This window comes from Sphaeramia orbicularis, chromosome 16, assembly GCF_902148855.1.
Source record: "Sphaeramia orbicularis chromosome 16, fSphaOr1.1, whole genome shotgun sequence".
Taxonomy (NCBI): Eukaryota; Metazoa; Chordata; class Actinopteri; order Kurtiformes; family Apogonidae; genus Sphaeramia; species Sphaeramia orbicularis.
Genome location: NC_043972.1, coordinates 32042844 through 32064113, shown reverse-complemented (window position 1 = coordinate 32064113; position 21270 = coordinate 32042844). Strand labels below are relative to the sequence as shown.

Here is a 21270-nt window from a genome sequence, read left to right as displayed (position 1 = left end):
TTTTGGCACTGGTAGTGGATGTAAAAGTAAGACTTGAATCCTTAATTAAAAGTAGAATTACAGCAGTGTAGAATTACAAATAAAAGTATTGGGTAACAGAACTGATACCCACAAAATGTACTTTAAACTATCAAGAGTATTATAGGATGGCCCCTTAAAAGTTTTATATCAGTATAGAGTCTTATGCTATTGTGTTTCATCACTAGCAAAGTCGTATAAGACAATGTCAATGGTAATGTTCATGATGTGGAGCCAGTTTTAGATACTTTGGATAGATTAGCAGTACAACTAAACCAGGAAATCATGTTTTTTGTTTTATATAAAAGGTATTAAGCAATGAAAGGTGAAAGACAGCTGTAGTGGAGTAAAAAGTCTAACATTGGCCTCTGAGATGTAATGGAGTTGAAGTACAATTTAACATAAAACAGAAATACTCACGTAATGCTTAAGTTGTTGAGTAAAAATACTTTTTTGTGTGTGTTCCACCGTTGCATTCCTGCATGATCCCAGTCAATGTTGGAATGGATATCTTCTGTGCAAACAACCATGTGAGAAACAAGGCTGCAAAAAAACAGAAAGTTTCTTGGATGTTGTTTACGACGACCTTTGGTGCCCTCCATACATCAAACCTCATGACACCTCGGGTGACAGAGGCCACAGCTGAACTCTGGAGGAGAAGTTCAGGGGAGTAAAGTCATGAGCACATGTGAATGTATTTGAGCAGCTCAGTTGTGTGTTCCTTTAGTCTGGTTAGGTTTCTGTGTTGTGTGTGTTTTCTTGAGTAGGCCAAAACCATTTTGGAAATACTTGGGAAAACATTTTCTTTCTTTACTTGGTGAACCATAAAACCCCAATAATTCAGCTTTGAAAGGAGTTGGAACAGATTGGTGGCTGTTTACTGGTGGACTCTTAAAGCTATAATCCATTACAACAGCTTTTCCTTTTTTATTATACATTTGTTCATTCCTTTATTCTAATGGATTCCCATTAGCTGGCAATTTGTGAAATCTTACAACAGGCAGAAAACATGAAACACATGAATAATGACATTAATTTACATAAACATCAATGGCATCAATCAAAAATATATTTAGGCTTTGTGAAAAAAGGTGTAAAAGGTACATACAAAAAGAATAGAAATGTATAAACTTGTTATAAAATTAAGAAGGCAAAAAAGTTAAAAGATGTGAGTCATCATCTTCAAGGCTGAACTGTCCGTTATTTACTGCTGTGTGACCCCAAATTCATAGAATGTCCTGAGATTTCACGGAATGTAAAATGAGGCCAGGTGTGCTTTTCAGTTCTCGCGATAATTCCGCGCATATCATAACGTACGCAGCGGTTTGATTTGCGGGCCTGAAGGATCTGTCACATCTTCTTATGAATCCAGCGGGTTCAATAAATAAAACAGTAATGTGAAATTCCAGTCGTGAACATTGCTTTGTTTCAAACACGCACGCACACACACACACACACACACACACACACACACACACACACACACACACACACACACACACCTACACACACACACACACACACACACACACACACACACACACTGCTCGACCCTAAATCTGTTTTCCAGAAGGACCCCTGTATTTTCCCCCACAGGCGGAATATGATGTGATATATGATATAATGCGGCGGTAATGACGGATAGGCTACAACATGCAGTAAACACATGGATAAGCATTTTCAATCAATTCACGGAAAATAAATGAAGATGCCACATGAAAAGATGAAAAAAAACCCAGAGCCCATCAGTTGCAATTACAATACATTAACAGAAAAAAAAAGACTCAACATCTTGCAGGCTGCACGTTAAATGACAACACCAGATGCACACTTTAATATGTTCACTTGTATATTTTTATTTTCTTAAGTCTGGGTAAACATTTGCACCCCGCTTATTGTACATGAGGAAAAAAATGTGCACGGTACAGTGAAGGCTTCGGCAGTAAATCAAATATAGTATAATATTTCTTGGTAATAATTCGTCACTTGTCGCGGGTTTGGCCTGCTTGCCTCCCAGATGTCTCTTCTTGTTTCACAACAGACGGGAAACGTGCCGCCTTGTTCACAGCTCATCCAGACACAGGCTCCTGTCTGCATTCGTTCAAAACACAGCACAATGTCACCATAAATCCATAAAACCCACAGTAAAAAAAAAAGAAAGAAAGAAAGAAAAAACACCAACAACAAATCAAAGCATAGCTGCAAATATAAGTGTGTGAAATGTCTTAAATTCATGCAGTATTTTTAGTATTTATGCAGCGATCCAATTAAAGTATTGCTGCTTTTTCCCCCCTCAGAAGTCTCTTTGTTCTATTTCTGCACCTGTTTCATTATAAATCTATGCACTGCGTTCAAGTAAAAACTGTCTAATTATATCATAATTATTTTACACAAATTGAATCTTGAACTTTAGTTAAATTCTCATTCGTTGTGTTCAAATAATAATAATATTATGTGTACAATACATCGACTCAGAAATGCTGCAGAATTGGCTGCAAACAAAAACAGCAGTCGTTTGAAATTAACTGAAAAATAATCTGCAATACAATAACAATTCTGATATCTTTAATTATTTGTAATAATATTATCGAATTATGAAAGGCTTCCATTGCGATTTTTTTTTCTGCAAAAGATCTGCTCGTTTACAAATTTATCCTTAATAATAACACTCATAATACAGACATACATGAGGGTAAAGTCAGTGTTTTACGCATTTATGTTAAGAATAAATTATTCTAAAAAACCGAACGGTTAAGAGAAAGGCTGTCGAAATCCAGGGTATCCGACAGAGAAAGGTATGGGGGTGAATGGGATTTCTGTTGAATGCCAACACCCACTCACCTCTGCAAACAATTGATCCTATGTAAAAGCTGCTCCGTTCGTTTCTACACCACTAACCAAGTCCACTCCTCTCTTCTTTCTTTTTTCTCTCTCATGATAATCCTTTTTTTGCAAACGAAAAATGGTGCATTTCTGATTTATTGTCAAATGAGCAAGCAAAAAAAAAAGAAGAAGAACCTTGTGCGTAATGGCCGTGTTTCCGTATCCCAGCTTTAAAGAAAACCCTGAAATCTAAATAGAAAACTTCTTCTACAGCCTACCTAGAGAGTAGTTGTCCTCTTCCTGGCCATATATGATCTAAGGGAGTGTTAGATGGTTTAAATGTGTTCTTAGGGCAGGGAGCTGTCAGACCTTTTGGCGAGAAAGATTGATCACACACAGGCTACCAGGGCTCTTTGTTTAGAGCCTGAGCAATAAACAGCCATCAGATCCCCACCTTTCCGCTGCTTCACACTTCAGTGGCAAATCATGTCTACCCTCACTGCTATAACCAATAATGCTGAAGTGTGTATGTGTGTGTATGATGGCTTAGGTCAACATTATCCCAATAGGTGAGATAAAACAAATGAAATGGGATGTGGGACGGGGAGCTATAAACTGTAAAATTATGACAAATGCCCGTTAAACACCCAAGGTGCTTTCATTCATAGCCACGAAATATTGGTGTTTTTATTTATTGAATGCGTTCCTCCTATAATAGCTGTGGCTTCTAATAGCAAATATATAATACACTATCTAATTCGCAGACTAAAAAATCAAATTTTGCTAAAATTTGATGTTTGATGGCTATGAAATTACATTGAAATCCACTAAAAAAAAGTCATCTCTCTCTCTCTCTCTCTCTCTCTCTCTCTCTCTCTCTCTCTCTCTCTCTCTCTCTCTCTCTCTCTCTCTGTTGGTGGGGGGAGGGGTGGTCGTGTTGTTGGATGTCTGGTGCAGTTGCTTCCCTCTAGCCTTCATGAAGTCCAAAGATTAACGCGTTGGCACCAATAATGACACGACGGCTGCCAGTATGAGACACAAATGTGACTGCTGAAATGATTTGTGCACTGTCATGCATATATACACACAAAAACAACACAAAGAAATAAAAAAGAAATGCACATGGGACGCAGACATAGGTATAGGCGCTACTGACGCGCGTTCCCGCACGCTCTGGTGCACGCGCAAAGAAGGCACGGCTTTAGAGTACATTTTCGGGGGGGGTCAATGGTGCACAAACTGACCCAAAAAAATGTGTAAATAAAGCAACCCCTACCCCCGGAATGAGGCGTTACCCCTCCGACTTTCTCGATCAATCACAGGGGACAGTGGCTTCTTTTGATAAAAACCCCAAATTGTCATTGGGCAGATGCAATCATGTGACAAGCAGCACGGTCTAATTCCACCATGTCCTCATGAAAGCAATAGTTTATGGCATAGAGGTCTCCATACGACTATATCCAGTTTAGTAGTTTATGAAAATAAACTAATTATTAATTGTTTTATTTCTTCCGTCTAAATAACCTTACAATCAGCGAGTTTTTTTAGACCAGAGGGAGGAGATGAATTACGAATTTGGGAGAGAAAGTGGTTTTATCAACAGCCAGCCGTCGCTCGCTGAGTGCCTGACATCTCTCACTAACCCTGTCGGTGATGCATTTCAAAGTTCATCAATCAAGAGCCCGGCGCTTTCACAGTCGACACTGATTCCTCCTCCTTTTGAGCAGACCATCCCCGGCCTGAACCCGGGAAGCCACCCACGACACAGCCGCGCAAAGCATGCTCTGAAAGGCTGCAGCCCGCTGCAGGCTGCATCCCTACCCCCGGAGTACCCGTGGATGAAGGAGAAGAAAAGCATCAAGAGAAACCAGACTGCTGCTGCTGCTGCTGCTGCTGCCTCTGCGACAACAACTGACTCCTCACCAATCTACTTCTCCCCCCAAGGCAAGACATGATGATTAATAACCTCCACGCAAAGGCTCCTCATTGTCTGAGGATTCCCCACTAGAAGCTGCATCCCGGGCCTTGTGTGCAACGTGGGCGTCCCTTTAAGCCAGTATCAGATTTTGATTTAAGCATGCTTAATCTCATCAAGTAACGCACTGACTTGTGATGCAGTGTAAAAGTGTTAATGTTTGACAGTAATGGAGAGTGATAGATTATTCCTACACGGGCCAGCAGCTGGCATGTTCATTAATCTTCACCCTGCGTCCTGTCCTGTCCACGCAGACCCATCATATTCTGCCTCGGGCCCATAAATCTTCCCAGTCCCGGTGACTGCCTGCCACAAGTTTCACCCCAGAGAGCCCGTTTGCCCTGCACACAACTGTGTTGATGTTTTATTTTGTCCACTAGCTTTAGGTGATTAAAAAAATATTTGGTTTATTTTTCTAGGTTCACCAGAGACACCAGAGGGTGGTGTTGGCGGTGGAGGGGCATCCCGGAGGCTGAGGACTGCGTACACCAACACCCAACTTCTGGAGCTGGAGAAGGAGTTTCATTTTAACAAATACCTCTGCAGACCGAGGCGAGTGGAAATAGCAGCTTTACTGGATTTAACGGAGAAGCAGGTGAAAGTGTGGTTTCAGAACAGGCGGATGAAGCACAAGAGGCAGACCCACTGCAAGGAGAACCGGGACAGCGAGGGGAAGTACGCGTGTGTGGATGACGGGCCGGAGGACGAGTTCGAGCAGGCGGAGGACGGAGGCGCAGCCGGGACTCTGCTGGAGCGGGAGAGGTATTTCCCCCAAAATACTTTGACTTCACAGTGTCAGAGCGGACACAATGGGGACAACCAAAGTCCGACTGTTACTCCTTTGAACAGCAATGACAAAAATCTGAAACATTTTCCAAACCTGGCGCCCACGGCTCCAGTGTGCGTGTCAACAATAGGCCCAGACAATGCTCCTTCCCCGGGCCTGGACGTGTCTTTGCAGGATTTCCAAGTTTTCTCTTCGTCTTCCTCTTTCTCACCAAGTTTGTCAGATTCAACACAAAGTCCTCTGCCTTTAGTATCCGAAACATTTGACCTTTTCTCAGAAACTCTCACAACAATCGATCTGCAAAACCTGAGTTATTGAGACACTGCAACAGGCTATATTTGATTTCAGACTCTGGTGTTGACTCTGTGTGTTCAGTTTTAACGATGGGGAGAATCTGTAATAGAGCTCAATAAGGTAAGTTAAAGCAAAAACAACAAAGCTACTATTTAGCCGATGGACTGTGTGTGTCTTAAGCTACAAGAGTTTATTTTTATATGAATTTTGACTATAAATGATCAGAATATTTTTTCTGGAAATAAAAATTTACATGGATTGCAATCAGATGCGCTACTGTCTTATTTCGTTTGGAGTAAAGAGCTGATCAGACTGAGGCTGTAGATAAAAAAAAAAGAAAGAAAGAAAAAGAAAACAATATTTGTATTTAGAACTGTTCTATATATAAAATACAGAGAATATAAAAGTTTTAAATTTATCGTGTTGGATAATGACAAATGATAAATATAGGCCTATATTTTATGACTAAATTGACTTCATATCGTTAAATATCAGGAAAGAAAACAATTAACCTAAACAAAGATATTTCACCATACAAATACAGCTACATATCATTTTTATTTTAGTTTGCAGTGAATGTATTTTTTTTTTTTTTTAGGTTTGATGGTCGTTCGGTCATTAATAGAACATAAGAATTTTAAGAGATTCATCGCCTCTGTATGTTTAAAACCACAAAAAGAAAATTTGCAGTGAGAATTGCCTGGTAGGAGTCCCAGGCCAAAAGCTATGACTTTTCTTTGCTCTCTAATTAAATTTTATTGCCTATAAAACTCACAGCACTGAGGGTGCTTGTTTATAGCCTGATCCGTAAAGTAATGCAATCTCCTCGAATTAATAGAATCTCTCCTTGCGCTATTGTTTAAAACTTTATATTATTAAAATTCTGGTTAAATTCAAAGTCGCCGATGAGGGCTAACGTTTTTTCTCATTTCTAATTTATTCGAGTCATAAGTTTCTTTTAGGATTTGGTAACCATAACTGTAAAAAAAAAAAAAAAAAAAATTAAAAAAAGAAAAAAAAAAATCTAGAAATCAGCCACTAATATTACATTTATTCCTTGCATTCGTACAATGTGTGGTTTATCAAATTATATTTATGTGGACCCAAATGGAATTTTCATGCCATAAATAACTGGAGGAATTCCTGCGCTCAGCCTCGGCATGATGGCGCACACAGAGAGGCATTTGCCCCAGTGATGTAACCGCTGTACCTCCAATTATTTTATCAAGATACTGTTATGGACGCTCAGGGAAAAGGCTTCACCGATCCTAAAATTAACAATCCCACCGATTAATTATTCTGAACACAGCCTGCAGGCTTTGGGATTCATTGATACGCTGCTATTTCATGCTGGTGTCGACATTCGGTGTTTTTTCTCACAGCCTCATGGCAATAATAAAAGCTGAGGTTAAGTGATAAACCATCTTTCTCGCTGAGATGTGGTATTAAGTGATAACGGTGTTAAGTTAGAAAACAAAGCCCAGGGGACAGAGAGGAGGCAGTCACATTTAGTTGGATGCTGAAGTCTCCTATAGCTGACTGTTAGGACCCCACTGTGTCAGCATATCTGGTGGCCACAGGAGAACCAACCCACCAGTACCCCTCCTCTTGCATCTGTTCTTGGAAAAGTGCTGCCAAAGTCACATCACTTTTTGCTCCATACATTCTGCAGGTTGTTTTTGTAAAGCATTAAGAAGACATTAAAGCAGCCCCTCCTCTTTTTCATGTTTCATCCTATTTGGAACAGCTATTTCATTATGATCCCTGATTGTTTGAGAAGCTTTGGAGCTGAACAATCCCCCCTTAACCCTTTCATGCATACTGGTCACTACAGTGGACATCCATTCTACAGCTGTTCTCTTGTATATTCATGGGTTTTGTTGTTTTAGTTCCATATCAGTTAACACAGTGGATGCTTATGCACAATCCCATACACTGCAATTCATACCATTACAGTAACTTTATGTTCTTGATAAACCTGATGTGCAGTAACATGATTGAGTGTAAATCAATGACTGTAATTAACACTTTTCTTAAGCAATTTTTTTTATTATCTCCATGAAGTAAGAAAACATCAGATTAGTTGCAATAAAAATACTTTTGTTTCATAGTTTTCACACAGTATATCACTTTCTGATATTGCATTTTAAATATGTTTTTTTGCTTCGAAAATTAAACACATAGTGTCCAAATGAGTGGACATTTTTGTAACTCCATGGAAAAATAGGTTAATTTAAAAAATGAAAAATCAATCTCATTGTTTTTTTCATGGCTAAAGAGGAATAAAAACACTCAGGAAAAAAAATCTTGACTAAGGTTCTCATAATTCATGCATCAAAGGGTTAATATCAACATGCAGACCGTGGATTACAAATATGGGATAAATAGGAAGGAGGCCAATCAGAGGGAGGTTCGCAGAGACGGACAGGTACATTAAACTTTATGGGAAACTAGATATAGCACTGTGCAAGCAAGTCCCGCTCTGCACGCACTACATAGCCACATCCACATGCACACAGGGGTCAAAGGTCAAGCTTGCTCTTCTCTCCTCTCCTAACTGGGAGGAACTACTGCCAGGTCAGGAGGGGGTCAGGTTTTAAATGACCACAGTGGGTCTGGCTCATAAAGAATTTAGTGGCTGCTCAGATAACTCTACGCAGGATGTGACATCACAAAATGCACTTGGAAAAGCAATACTGGTTAGAGATTTAATTTTGCATTGAGAAGTGAGGTGCATTAGATGAAACCTAAACCCCGTTTTCCTCCGTGCACTTGAGAAAGACCAGAACAGAGGATGATTGTTTGTCTTCTCCCAAAGCTGTTGAAACTAAAGTGAATTAAGCGTTACTGGAGGGAGTCTGTGCATATGGCAGCACTGACAAACACTGGCCGCCACCTGCAGCTAAAGCTGGAGCTGCACTGACATTTCTGTCACATTTCTGCAAAACAATAGGCTATACAGTTCAAAGGCTTCCTCTTTTAACCTGGATTGGGTGATACTGCCTGTCAGAAGATGACTAATGAATGACTGACACCTTTATAAACAATATGACAACAGGCTTCATTTAGTAGAGGCAGGCAGGCTTTTGGTTTGCATTTGTGCACAGGAGTGTGGGTGCATGGAAATATATGTAGCTAAGTGATCTAACAGAGGAGTCTCACATGGGATGCAAATGATGAAGCAAATATTTAAAGTGGGATAAACAGATAACACTTCCTGAAACATTTAATGCAAGTTAAAAAAAAAAAAAAAAAAAACCCTGAAAAACACATGAAGTACCCTCTGAAATATAAATGATTCTTGTTTATCGCATAAAGATCCAAACAGCCACTGGTGGCACAAACCATCTACTGATCTAAACTGTTTAATACTTGTTGATCCACTAATTCTATCAATACATGTAAATAATTGGTGTAAAATGCAGTTAGTCGTCTTTTCATGGTCATCAGATATGACCGATATGGACGTTCAGAGGCTCTGTAGTGAACGTGGAAACACCGTCATCTTCTACAACATTGATTCACCAGTAAAACCCATGGAGTTGGATCAACGACAGTGGATGGAGACACTTGTTTTTACATTCAGTTAGCAATATATTTGCTGAAAAAGTAACTTTTTCTTCATTTTTCTCTGTTTTGATATAATTAACTTTGAATTTACTCCGAGTTTTCATGAACATCTACATGATCAGTGAATTGAATATAGGAACATACATGATTTACACCAAAAAATGCAAAATACAAAGGATAATATTATAAAACAAATTAGTGATAAATCAGTTATGAAGGGGAGAAACAGAGAAAAATTCATTTGGGAACTGCCATAAAAGTAGTACTGGATCTTTATGAGTTATATGAATTCATTATTGTTAAAAAACACACCTCCATTATGTCCATTAAGTCAGTCCTGAGTGTTTAGAGCCTGAGAAATATTATCTGAAATCAATCAAAAATGCTATAATTACATTATGCTCTGACTTTATTAGTCTGTTAAAACCAGTTGCTCCATTAAAGCATCAACTCGCTGTCATCACGTGTTGGCAAAATATAAATACACACAAAAGCTGATGAAGCAATAAACGTCAGTGTGTCTGCTGAACACCAGGCGGGTTGGGAATGTTAGTGTTGCAGCGGAACTGTGTGTGGTCAGTGATAAATAATTTGCAGATGAACTTCCGTGTGCATGAACCCACGGCTGCTTCCGCGTCATGTGAAAGTTTCTGAGTCGGACCGTCCATCGCAAACCAGCAGAAACATTCCACGATGAGGGCGATTCCAGAGGAGATCATCACACTCATTTCAGGTAAAACGTGTCAATATTATAACATTCACCCCTTTTTTTTATATATCTCAGTCCCGTTTTGTTTTAAAACCCCCGTCAGTAAAATTCTACTTTTTAAGGCACCGTTTTGTAAAAGAGGAAGTGAGATCTGATATGTGCATTGTTGTCCAGTTGCAACTTGGTGCCACACCGCACTGCTGGGAGGGTATTTTATTCAGAAATGCAGCTCTATCCTGTTGAAAAACATCAAACTAGACCTGGAGGATAGGAACAGCTGATTTATGCAGTATTGGTTATGAAATACAGTGAAGTCAGGTTTCATTAATGTACATGTTTTATTTTGGACAGATCTTGAAACTTTCCTCAGTGATGGGTTAAAAGGGGAAAATCTGAGCAAGAGGGCAAAAGAGAAAAGGGAAGCCTTCATTAAACGGCTCAAGGAGGTCAAACTGGGGTAGGAGTTTTTTGTTTTTTTTTTTCCTTCCACACTGTGTTAAAACATATTTGAACCTTGTTGAGAACTGATCCAGTGTTCACGTCTGTTTACTGTCTTCACAGTTTCCCACAGGATTTCAAGGATAAAAGTGAGTGGTCATCTTACTCTCTTTGTCTGATGATCCTGGTACCTGTTACACCATAACACAGCACATACTGCTTGCTTTAATAGGTGAGGAAGACTCGGATGATGAGGAAGAGGTCGACAGCAACAATGACGGAGGGTCGCTGCAGTCAGAGCGCACAGACAAGGATGATGAGGCTTGTGAAGGTAAGCCACAAGCACTTAGCAAATGTCCCAAGCTGACTTACTAACTGTGGATTAAAGTATTGAAAATTGCATCTTGGCACAAAAATACACAAATCTTCCAGTCTGCTCCTTGGAGAAAGTGACTTTGAGTGGCACAATGAGGGAGACATTCCAACTGTAACTTGGCAACATACTTTGGAAGCAATTTGGGGGCTCAACTGCTACTCCCACCGCCTCTTTCAACCCACCCCTCTGACAGCGAGAGCATGCTTTATTGCTCTCAGCCCCAGTCTGTGGACTGAAAATTACTGCCAAGGCTGTAGTTTGAGAAAACACACACATTCCCCACTATACAGTAGCCCAAACCCTGTACAGTATACACTCCACCACAGTAATCTATGCAATATTTTGTATTCACTTTTATAAATAGGGTATCAGGGAAATCCTTGTGAAAGGGTGATTAGGGGTGTGGGGTTTATGGGCTGTAAGCAGCTGCCAGTTTTATGGCTGCTCTTTCACACAAAGCAACTTTGACACAGTAGTTGAACATTTGCATTGAAGTTGCACACTGCAAGAGGGAACTCTTAAGCAAGCAGCAAGACACTGTTCATTACTTTAGCTGTTCACTTTAACATCCATCAATACACAAGAGCAAAGTTACCCTCAAACCCACATGATTGTTCTTACTTTTTTACAAATAAATTGACTTTTAAAGCTTTAGACTCTAATTATGGTTAGACAATATCATCAACACACTTCATGTTTCACAACCTCATGAGATGTAGTATATGAAGACATCACAGAAACTGATTACAAATTGTCTGACAGTGACAAATGGCATGAGATTTGCTTTTGTGAAGCACAAACACTGTAATTTACACCATTTAATGTGGCAAAGGTAGAGTGTGTTTCGCAGTCTCTTTATTTTGATTCTTTACCAACACTGGGAGTGTTTGGTTATTTCACATTAAGGAGGAGAAGTAAAGGTTAAGCAGGAGTTTGTGTGATGTGTTCACTGATGCTATAAAGTACATGTTCATGTTGACATACGTCTGATATGACTGTGACTCACTGGAAATGGACCCAAATCCAATCAAGATATGTATACATAATGAATTTCCCCATAAGTATTAGTAGGTAATCTGTACCTGTATATCACTATTCAGGCAAATTATATCATGATTGGTTTTTTGTGTACTTCAGCCAGTTGTAGTTCAAGGTGGGCCCAGAAATTACACATCTAACATGTTACTGTCAAAGGACTAATTATGGTAATGGTGGAGCAATAATAGTTTTCATGCAATAGCCATTTTTTGTTATCCTTGTTTATTTTATTTTATTTTATTTTTGACAGGGACAATACATATAGACACTGTTACAATTAAAAGTATGCCACCTATGCGATGTACAGGGATCGTAGCCGTTGTAGCTCATTTGCAGACTTTGCCCATGGTTAGGTTTTTACAAAACACTAAGACAAAGAAGAACAGTTTGACAGAACAACATTAATATTAATAAAGACTAAACACTGGACAGAATATGTACATGTTGTCAGAGATTAGGAAATGGACAGACAATACTGCAAGTTACAAAAACAAAATACTACTACAAAAATGAACTCAACAACAAGAGATTAATAACAGATTACATCAGTGCTGGATATGATTCAGTGTAGTCTTTATCTGAGCCACACTTTTACCTTATGGTTGAAAACTTTTAAATGATTTGATGGTCAGCTGAGACAGATGACTGACCAAATGCTGTTTTGCATTTTTCTGGTTTGCATTCTCCACTAGGGGCTCCCCCTGTGGTGGCTGCTTTACTTTTATAGTTTAGGATCATCTGACTGAATATTTCTGGTACATGAACGTCACACACTTAAAGATCAATTTGGTAAAATCCCTCCAGGAACCCAACAGTCCCCACCTGTGGCTGCTCTGGATCTGCCATCTGTCTTTAAGGCAGGATATCTTGAGAAACGCAGAAAAGGTCAGTATTTCTCAATTGAAATATCCCTCAGACTGACAGAACTCCCTGTGAATAAAGTTTCTCTAAACGGTCTTTTCCGCTGTTGTTGCATTTCCCTCCACAGATCACAGCTTCTTTGGCACTGAGTGGCAGAAACGATGGTGCGCACTAAGCCATCAAACCTTCTACTATTACGGCAGCGAGAAAGGTAGTTTCTGTCCCACATTTGCTTCCTTTTGTGAATCACATTCTGTGAAGACAAATGTTGAAGTGAATGGATATTTGACACTCTGCTTTTGTGTCTCAGGTCTGACACTGACAGTACATTGAGTCCAAACCTTTACTGTTGATTTAATTTCCTGTAAACAGACAAGCAGCAGAAGGGCGAGTTTAGTATCGAAGGCTACTCTGTCAAAATGAACAACACTTTACGAAAAGACTCCAAGAAAGACTGCTGTTTTGAGATTTCAGCTCCAGACAAGCGAGTCTATCAGGTACGCCCGTCTTGAGTCACTTCTGGCTAAATGTTCCTAAATTAAAAACACAAAGATGGACTTGAAATGTATGTTTAAATCTTGGCATAGTACGTGTGTACATGCACTTCATTAAATCTTTAATTTTAAAACATATTCATTCATTTGACACTGCTGCCTTTGCGATGCCTTAAGTTGACATGCATATTTAAGAAGGCTAATAAATGAGTGTTTCAGGCACATTCAGGCTCTTCCATGCGGAAAATTTTACTATGCATAAATGCAGTATTATTTGTTTATGTTAATTAATACATGTATAACTGCATATTGCACTGACTACAGTTTTCATTTCGCTCGTCTTTCATCACAGTTTTGTGCGTCATCAGTAAAAGAGGCGGAGGAGTGGGTGAAACAGATAGACTTTGTCCTGAGAGGTTTGAACTGTTTACACTTATTTTGTGAATGCATTATTATGCTCCATACTGTCATTAGCAAGTGATGAATAGCATCACAAATGAAAATTTAAGGATGAATCAAAATTCTCCTAATTGTAAAAAAAAAAGGCCTATGTATGAAGGTGTGAAGATTATTACCCCGCCCCCCAAGGGGAGTTTGTTTCTTTGTTTGTTAACACTCGAGCAGCAAAACTATTGGTTGGATTCATACCAAATTGGGTTTATAGATTGCCAGTGACCCAGAATAGATCTGATTACATTTTGGGAACAGTAGGTCAAAGTTCAAATATTTTATACATTTTTAAAATCAGTTTTTCTTCCCATTTACTTATAATAGGCAAAATTTCAAACATCTGTAGTAGTAAAACTATTGGTTGAATTCTTACCAGATTTGGTTTATAGACTGACAGTAACCCAGAATACTTGTCATTACATTTTGGGAAAAGTAGGTCAAAGTTTCAAATTTGAATTAATTTTTCAAATCTTTTTTTTCCCCCATTTTCTTATAATAGGCCAAATTTCACATGTCTGTAGCAGCAAAATTATAGGTTGAATTCATACCAAATTGAGTTTATAGATTGCCAGTGACCCAGAATAGATGTGATAACATTTTGGGAAAAGTAGGTCAAAGTTCAAATATTTTATACATTTTTCAAATCTTTTTTTTCCTCCCATTTACTTATAATGGGCAAAATTTCAAATGTCTATAAAAACATCAATTTTGTTTCAATTTACTTTAAACTTGGCAACTGATTTGTTGACATCAGCCCATGCATAAACATGATGCCATCAGCTGGTTTGATACCAAAATAAGTTGCAATATATGCGAGGGGTGGAGTTTGCTGTGCATGGCACCACTTGTTTTCCTTGTTTTGTAGATATGACAGGCATCATCCCAGAAGAAGACGATGAGGACCAGGAAATGTATGATGATGTTGGAGCTGTACAAGATAATGGAGACCCCGAACCAATCGATGATGACATCTATGAGGAGCTTCCAGGTCTGCCTTGTTATTTTATCACTGCAGTCATCTCTGCTTCACTACACTGCAATAAACATGCATCTCTTTTAGGGCTGAAATGAGTAATTATATTCTTGCAATTAATCAGTTTATTATTTTCTCAAGTGATTGAATCACTGTTTGGTTGAAAAATTAGACACCAGTGTGAGATCCTCAAATGTCTTCTTCCATCCACAGTTTACATATATGAGTAAACAATCTAGAAAATATTTATACATAAGAAGTAGGAATGAAGAAGAATTTAGACTTTTCCCTCAAAAATCACTGTCCTTAATGGCACCTCTAATCTGACTGATATTGTTTCTTCTATTGAATACAAATAGTTTATTCCCTGACGTGTGATATTTCAGTGACTGCTAACTGATCAGAGAACCATATCACCCTTACACATCAGTATTGTTTTGTTTGTTTGTTTTTTTCCAGAGGATGACATTCAAACTCAAGCAAAGCCTCCTCCAAAAGTGGACCTATCCAGCAAACCAGCTCCTCCTGTTGCAGGTACACAGCAATGAAAGGTGTCTTTTGGTGTATGTCGATAAAGGTCCAACTGTCTTTTTGGTGTTTTTTCTTGTGTTTGTGTGAAAACTAGACCTTTTAAGCCACAGTGAAGAAGAAGCAGATGAAGTGGTGTTTGTAGGGGAAGTTTCAGTGAACATGCGCAACTGAAAGTTTGCACAATTCTGGAAATAACTTATTGGCCAGTTAACCAACTTCCTTTTACAACAAGTGATGTGTTACATTTGCTGTTCAGAATCATGTCTATTTATGTCTAGTCTACATGAAAGTCCTGCATAATTATCAAGCAGAAGCTCTTACAGTGAAACAAGATCAGTATTTTGGCAGAAACACTAACTGGACCTTATTAACACTAAGACATCTTTTTCTCTTGGCCCTCCTATTTTTTTTTTTTTTTTTTTTGGAAAGATGTGGCAAAAATAATCAAAAAAAAATTATGGCTTTTAGTATCAGTACATTATTTACATTTCTTTATCTTGGAAATTTCCCAGTCAGAGAAAAATTGATGCCTATCTCAAAAAGATACTGTTGGCAGGAAGTGAAAAAGACCATTACTCAGAAAAAGCTGTCCTGGCTATCAGTATTGTAAGACATATACATGTGTTAGAATAGACCTATTCATAACATAACACAAAGAAATACGGGGCTTAATTAGGCAGTGTTGTCATTGGCTAGGTAATAATATGGAAGGTCTACTGATAAATCCATCAGACATTTCATATTTATAATACTTTGTAAGATGTACAAGATAAATGTGATATAATTACACCAGCAGCTTCCCACACTATTGTAGTTCCAAAATATAAATCTGGTGGCATTTTGTGACCCAAAATACACCATGAATTGCCATAACATCTGCATAAAAATTGCAAATAACTGAATTTATGCATATGAGAAGTAAGTCGTTATATAAATTCATAGCAGCTCTAATCAGATTCGATGACGCTAAGTTTTCCATATCTAATAAAAACACTTTATAATGAACAAACATGTCCTACCTTTTTCCAGTGTAATAAAAAAGTATTTAATTCAGAAAACTAATTCACATATCATAGAATTCCTATGCATTTTAACCATCCTGTGATCTCACCATGATCTGCTGTTTCTAACATTACAACCACTCACAAATTCGACTAAAAACACCAAAAAAAAATTATGCTTGACAGTCAAATAGTGATTTTACTCTTACCCTGTCATCAAATATGCTGCCAAAGCATTTTAACAACATGTAATCGCTATTATTTGTCTATTTTTGGAGGCGTTTTGACCTCCATCTGCAGTTAGTTTTAATTTTTCCCAGCTGTGATCAGCTCTTCCATTCCCTATTTTTAATACTCTGTTGGAGAATGAACAGTACACCTCAAATCTAGGGGTTTTATACCGATTATACTTAATTTTGTCACTTTTCTTGTATATAGCTATACACACAAAGACTCTAATTATTCTAAGACATGCACAGGCTACAACAATTAGTCTGTAGTGTGAAACTGGGACACAGCTTTATGCACATGGAGCCCTTACTTCAGGTTCTTCACTGCCTCCTGTTGGTGCTCCTCTGCACTGCCAATCATGGCTGTATCAGACCTGCGACACAAAGTAAAACACTTAAAGCATCTTATCTTTCCCCAGTCCATTCAGTTGATAAGAGCACAGACTACCAGAACTACTACCAGGGCTTATGGGATTGTATCGGAGACCGCCCAGATGAGCTGTCCTTCAAACGTGGAGATGCCATATACATCCTGAGCAAGGTACAGTACAGCGTAGTATAATTTGCTTCCAGTCAGAGGTAAAATTTGTCCCAAGATAAGTGTTTGTGTGATGAATGTTGAAGCCAGAATTAGTTGTAACCCCACTGTCGCGCAAAGCCTGAGCTGTAGCCCCAGACCACCTAAACTGAGTTATTTCTAGGCCCTTGGAGGAACTGACTGTTCATATCCTTTACTGGCAGAGGCTGGCCCACCGCCTTGAGGTGAAGGCTGATGGTAAGAGGCAGACTGGGCCAGGTTCTCTCTCTGGCACTGTGATGGGGATTAGTTGTGTCACAACGGAAACTGTTTTAGTGCTGTTGGCGGAGGCTGGGCTTGGCTGGCACACAGCTCCATTCCATCACTTCCATCTGGACTGTTTCTGCACACTGCCGCTGCTGCCATGCCAAGCAGTGAGCAGCTCTGCCTCAGCCCACACACCTCTCAGACGTCTCTCTCTCTCACCTCGCCAAATAGGAATGTGTGTTCTCAGGAAACCCAGGCTCAGTCCGCCACTCTATTCAGAGCAGGTGAGGACGTGTAGTGGACGCACAATTTCCGAGGCTTGTCGGCTAGGCAAGGGGTGGCATGTGTGGAGAACCAAGAGGTCGTTCTTTACCTTATTATGTAATTAAACAGGAGGCCTTCTGTGCTTTACTGGTGCATATGAACACATAATTGGATTTTGTTGTGATACATTTAACAAGCTTGTTTTTGAACAACACACAGCTAATAAGTCAAGGAGTGTTATACTTCTACACCAAGCCTGCGGTAGTGAGGGAAAAAAAAGTGTGAAATATGCACCATCTAGACTAGCTTTATTTCCTGTCTGGTTTGGTTTCTATGGAGCATGTACTCAACTGACACATCCTGTAGTGGACTGGCCAGGTCATTTTTTTTAATTTTTAAAATCAAGTCTGCCATCTAGTGGTGAGTAACAGGACTGAATATTTGAAGTCATCTGTGGCCCAAACCAGATGTACACAGAAGATTTTCAACAGTATTTGTGTAGACTTTAAACGCAGCATAAAGTAATTGTTTTACTTTCAGCTAAAATGAGGAAAATATATATGTAATAAAATTGTTTTTTTTATTTATTTATTTGTATCATTTACTATTTGTCTCTTTATCCTGGTTTACACTACTCCCTCGTGTTTTCTTAGTCTTAGAAAGAAAACAAAAAATACCTCTATTGATCAACTAATTGATGAATTGATTCAGCAGCACTAATGGGAGGAAACAAATGCACAAAGCAGACAGACCTTTCTGTGCTCATTTGCCAAATGCCTGTTTATTGCTCTCTCTTCGTGTGCGGAAAAGGACCAAGACTCAAGTTGCCCTTTCACTCAGACTAGGAGTGCCATTAGCTGAAACCTTGGTGTTGGGGGTTGTGGCCCACTGCGAGGGCAATGACCATAAAACCTGTCTGGACTGCAGCAGCCAGCTGCAGCTAAAGGGACAGACGACTCCTTCCTCCCCCCATTCTTCTTTCTCCCTCTTCCCTTGTGTCCCTCCCCCATTCCACAGCCCAGAAATAGCTGGAGTGTTACAGCTGCAAGACCCCCCAGTCAGGCCTGGGTGTTGATTGTAGGACCTGACTGAGAGTGTGTTGTCCGGATATGTAGCACCGCCCTCCCCGGTTCAAGTCACAGCACATAAAACTAATCGGGAGATGTAACATCGCACTTAACTTAAGTGGTTAAATGGGTTGATAAAATGTAAACACTGCCCAAATATAATGCTGCTGACACAACTGTTGTCATTGTGCCCACAGGTCTTGTCACCTTCTCACCATTATACAGTTTGTGCCTTCAAACTCTGATGCATCAGCTCTGCAGATTTTCAGTTTCATTCAGTTTGAGACAACAGTATTTGTCAGTTTAGTGTATTTGTGCTAATGTGTGTGTTGTCGCTCTGTGGATTAGTCTTTCACAGGTCTATATCCGTGTTCTTCTTATGTTGTGTCCCGCACTCACTCAAGCATGGCTTATTTGTCAGAACAGAGCTGCACAATGAGGTGTTGGCGTTTTCAAAGGCTGGCTGCAGGAAGTCAAAATGTGCACACACACACTTGCAACACCCCCTTACACACACCTCATGGCAATCTACAATATATTATCCCCCTGGGCCATGTTATATAATGTCATTTTCACTATGTGACACATTTTTCATTTTTGTTTGTTTCTTAGAGTTTATTTTATTTATTTAACAGTTTAAGGTTCCAGAGAGAGGGCATTTTAATAGAGGTTAAAACTGGGCAGGTGTCATGACGGGCACAAAAGACACATTAAAACAGGAACAATGCTATACATATATCACACAAAATGTACTTGAACATGATGATGACAATACATAAAACAAAATACACTTAAGGTTACCCACCTCAGCCATGATTTTGTATTAATTTTAAATGAAAAATACTGTATGTGTCACAATTTCTGAAAAGGGACGATGAACAATTCCAGATGTGAGCTGCTCTCACTGAAAAAGCTGAATGTTCATTGGTGTTATACAGTCTTCTCTTGCCACAGATCTAGTGTATTTATCGTCATCATAATAATTTTTTTTTAATTAAATCAGTAAGGAGGAGGAACCAAACCATGATGCTTATGTTACGTTTAATTTGCTGTTAATAATCCACATGTACAAATGACCTAACAATGTATTGATATGCAGTATTTTAGTCAAACTACAGGACTGTGACACATTGAGTCTGTTGGCCTTTTGTCTTACATGATGAACGGTCCATCAGCAGACACACGTCACTGTTGGCCGTCTATGTTGTCATTGCAATTTCTCTGTGATCATACTAACATATGATCATTTACATCCATGTCTCTCACCTGGGAATAAATGGACACAGATGTGGTCTCTGCTTGTACCTGAGTTTTGGCTTAGGTTTGAGACACTGTGCAGGTTCCTCTTCCTTCAGCCTTGGCAGAATGTGATCTCCGGTGTGATTCATGTCCTGGGAAGACTTTGATGTGAGGTCAGGCTCTTTGCCAAAGAGAGAGAGGGGGTATTCTCCTCTTGTTTCAGATCTCTCTCCTCGCAGTGTCTTCCTCACATCTCAGCATGCTGACAGCCATTTGGAGCTATTACTTGTCATGCTGTGACAGATTTATATGTGATGTCCTCCACGCACACTGGGTTTTTTGTCTTGAGTGGAGAGTGTGCAGTCTCAGAAATGACATCGGGTAGAGAGGCAGGAATGAAAGTGGGAACTGAAAGATGTTTTCAAAGGAAAAACGTTTCGTTCTGAAAGAAAAAAAAAACATATTTGTGTCATTTGTTCAAGTGTCAGTTATTGTCAAATCTGTTTTCTTCTGTTCTAGGACTATCAGAACTTTGGCTGGTGGGTTGGGGAGAAGAATGGAGCCATAGGTATCGTCCCCAAAGACTACCTGATAGAGCTGTATGCACTATAAATAACAAAAATTCACCCAGTGTGAGTTGTTCAGATGCACAAAACACATTTTACTTTTGCTCTTATTTGCTGGGTTCAAAGTATTAAAATATACACATCTGCTTAAAAATGTACTACTTTGTGTTATTTTACAGGAACATTCCCTCACATATGCATGGGAAAAGGGCCGAGAAGACTGAGATTAAAAGATGACCACGTGAACAGATGTATTTTTTAAACTCTGCGCTGTTTGTTTGTATTTATTTCAACTTATCTAAGATTATTTTTTCCATAACATTTCATGCTCTGCTTTTGGTAAATGCACATAAATAAAGATTTGAACCTATTATCCATATCAGTTATTTATTTACCTGCTTGTTAAGCCACAAGGTGGCAATAGAGTCTCTTTAAAGGTCACAGACTTCCTTTTCCAGAGATCTGCTGGAATTATCCACTTAGTTTCTTTTTCTTTCTCTCCTTTTCTTTTCTTTTCCTTTTTTTTTTTTTTTTTTAACACATTTTTGACAAACAGAAAAAAGTGAATGTGGTGTAGGTGGAGAAGTTAGGCCAGCCAAGACTATGTCACAGAAGTTGTCAGAAACCAATTAACATCCCCATTTTTAAGACGTGTATAATTATCATTTCTAAAATACTTAGCTGCTGAATCACATTATTTTTCTTCTGGGACCCTGTACAGTTCAAACAAAATTATTGTAAATATTAAAACCCTTAAGCATAACAAAATCTACTGGAAATAT

General features: G+C 39.0%; 2 protein-coding genes across 3 annotated transcripts; both read left to right on the top strand.

The window, feature by feature from the left end:
- The first annotated feature begins 4279 nt into the window (after window positions 1-4279).
- On the top strand, window positions 4280-5989 carry hoxa2b (homeobox A2b). The gene is made up of 2 exons (XM_030158328.1): window positions 4280-4785; window positions 5236-5989. Exons 1-2 carry the CDS (start codon window positions 4404-4406, stop codon window positions 5919-5921), a joined length of 1068 nt encoding a protein of 355 aa, XP_030014188.1. The 5' UTR covers window positions 4280-4403; the 3' UTR covers window positions 5922-5989.
- A 4091-nt stretch (window positions 5990-10080) lies between these two features.
- On the top strand, window positions 10081-20864 carry skap2 (src kinase associated phosphoprotein 2). Of its 2 annotated transcripts, none has more exons than XM_030156977.1 (13): window positions 10081-10200; window positions 10528-10633; window positions 10738-10763; window positions 10847-10945; window positions 12833-12913; window positions 13017-13100; window positions 13262-13386; window positions 13736-13799; window positions 14699-14821; window positions 15266-15340; window positions 16997-17109; window positions 20442-20554; window positions 20668-20864. In XM_030156977.1, the coding sequence occupies exons 1-12, from the start codon at window positions 10161-10163 to the stop codon at window positions 20532-20534; spliced, it is 1029 nt and encodes a 342-aa protein (XP_030012837.1). In that variant the 5' UTR covers window positions 10081-10160; the 3' UTR covers window positions 20535-20554; window positions 20668-20864. The 2 variants fall into 2 exon arrangements, with proteins under 2 accessions (XP_030012837.1, XP_030012836.1); XM_030156976.1 differs by having other exon boundaries at window positions 16988-17109.
- Window positions 20865-21270: the final 406 nt, after the last annotated feature.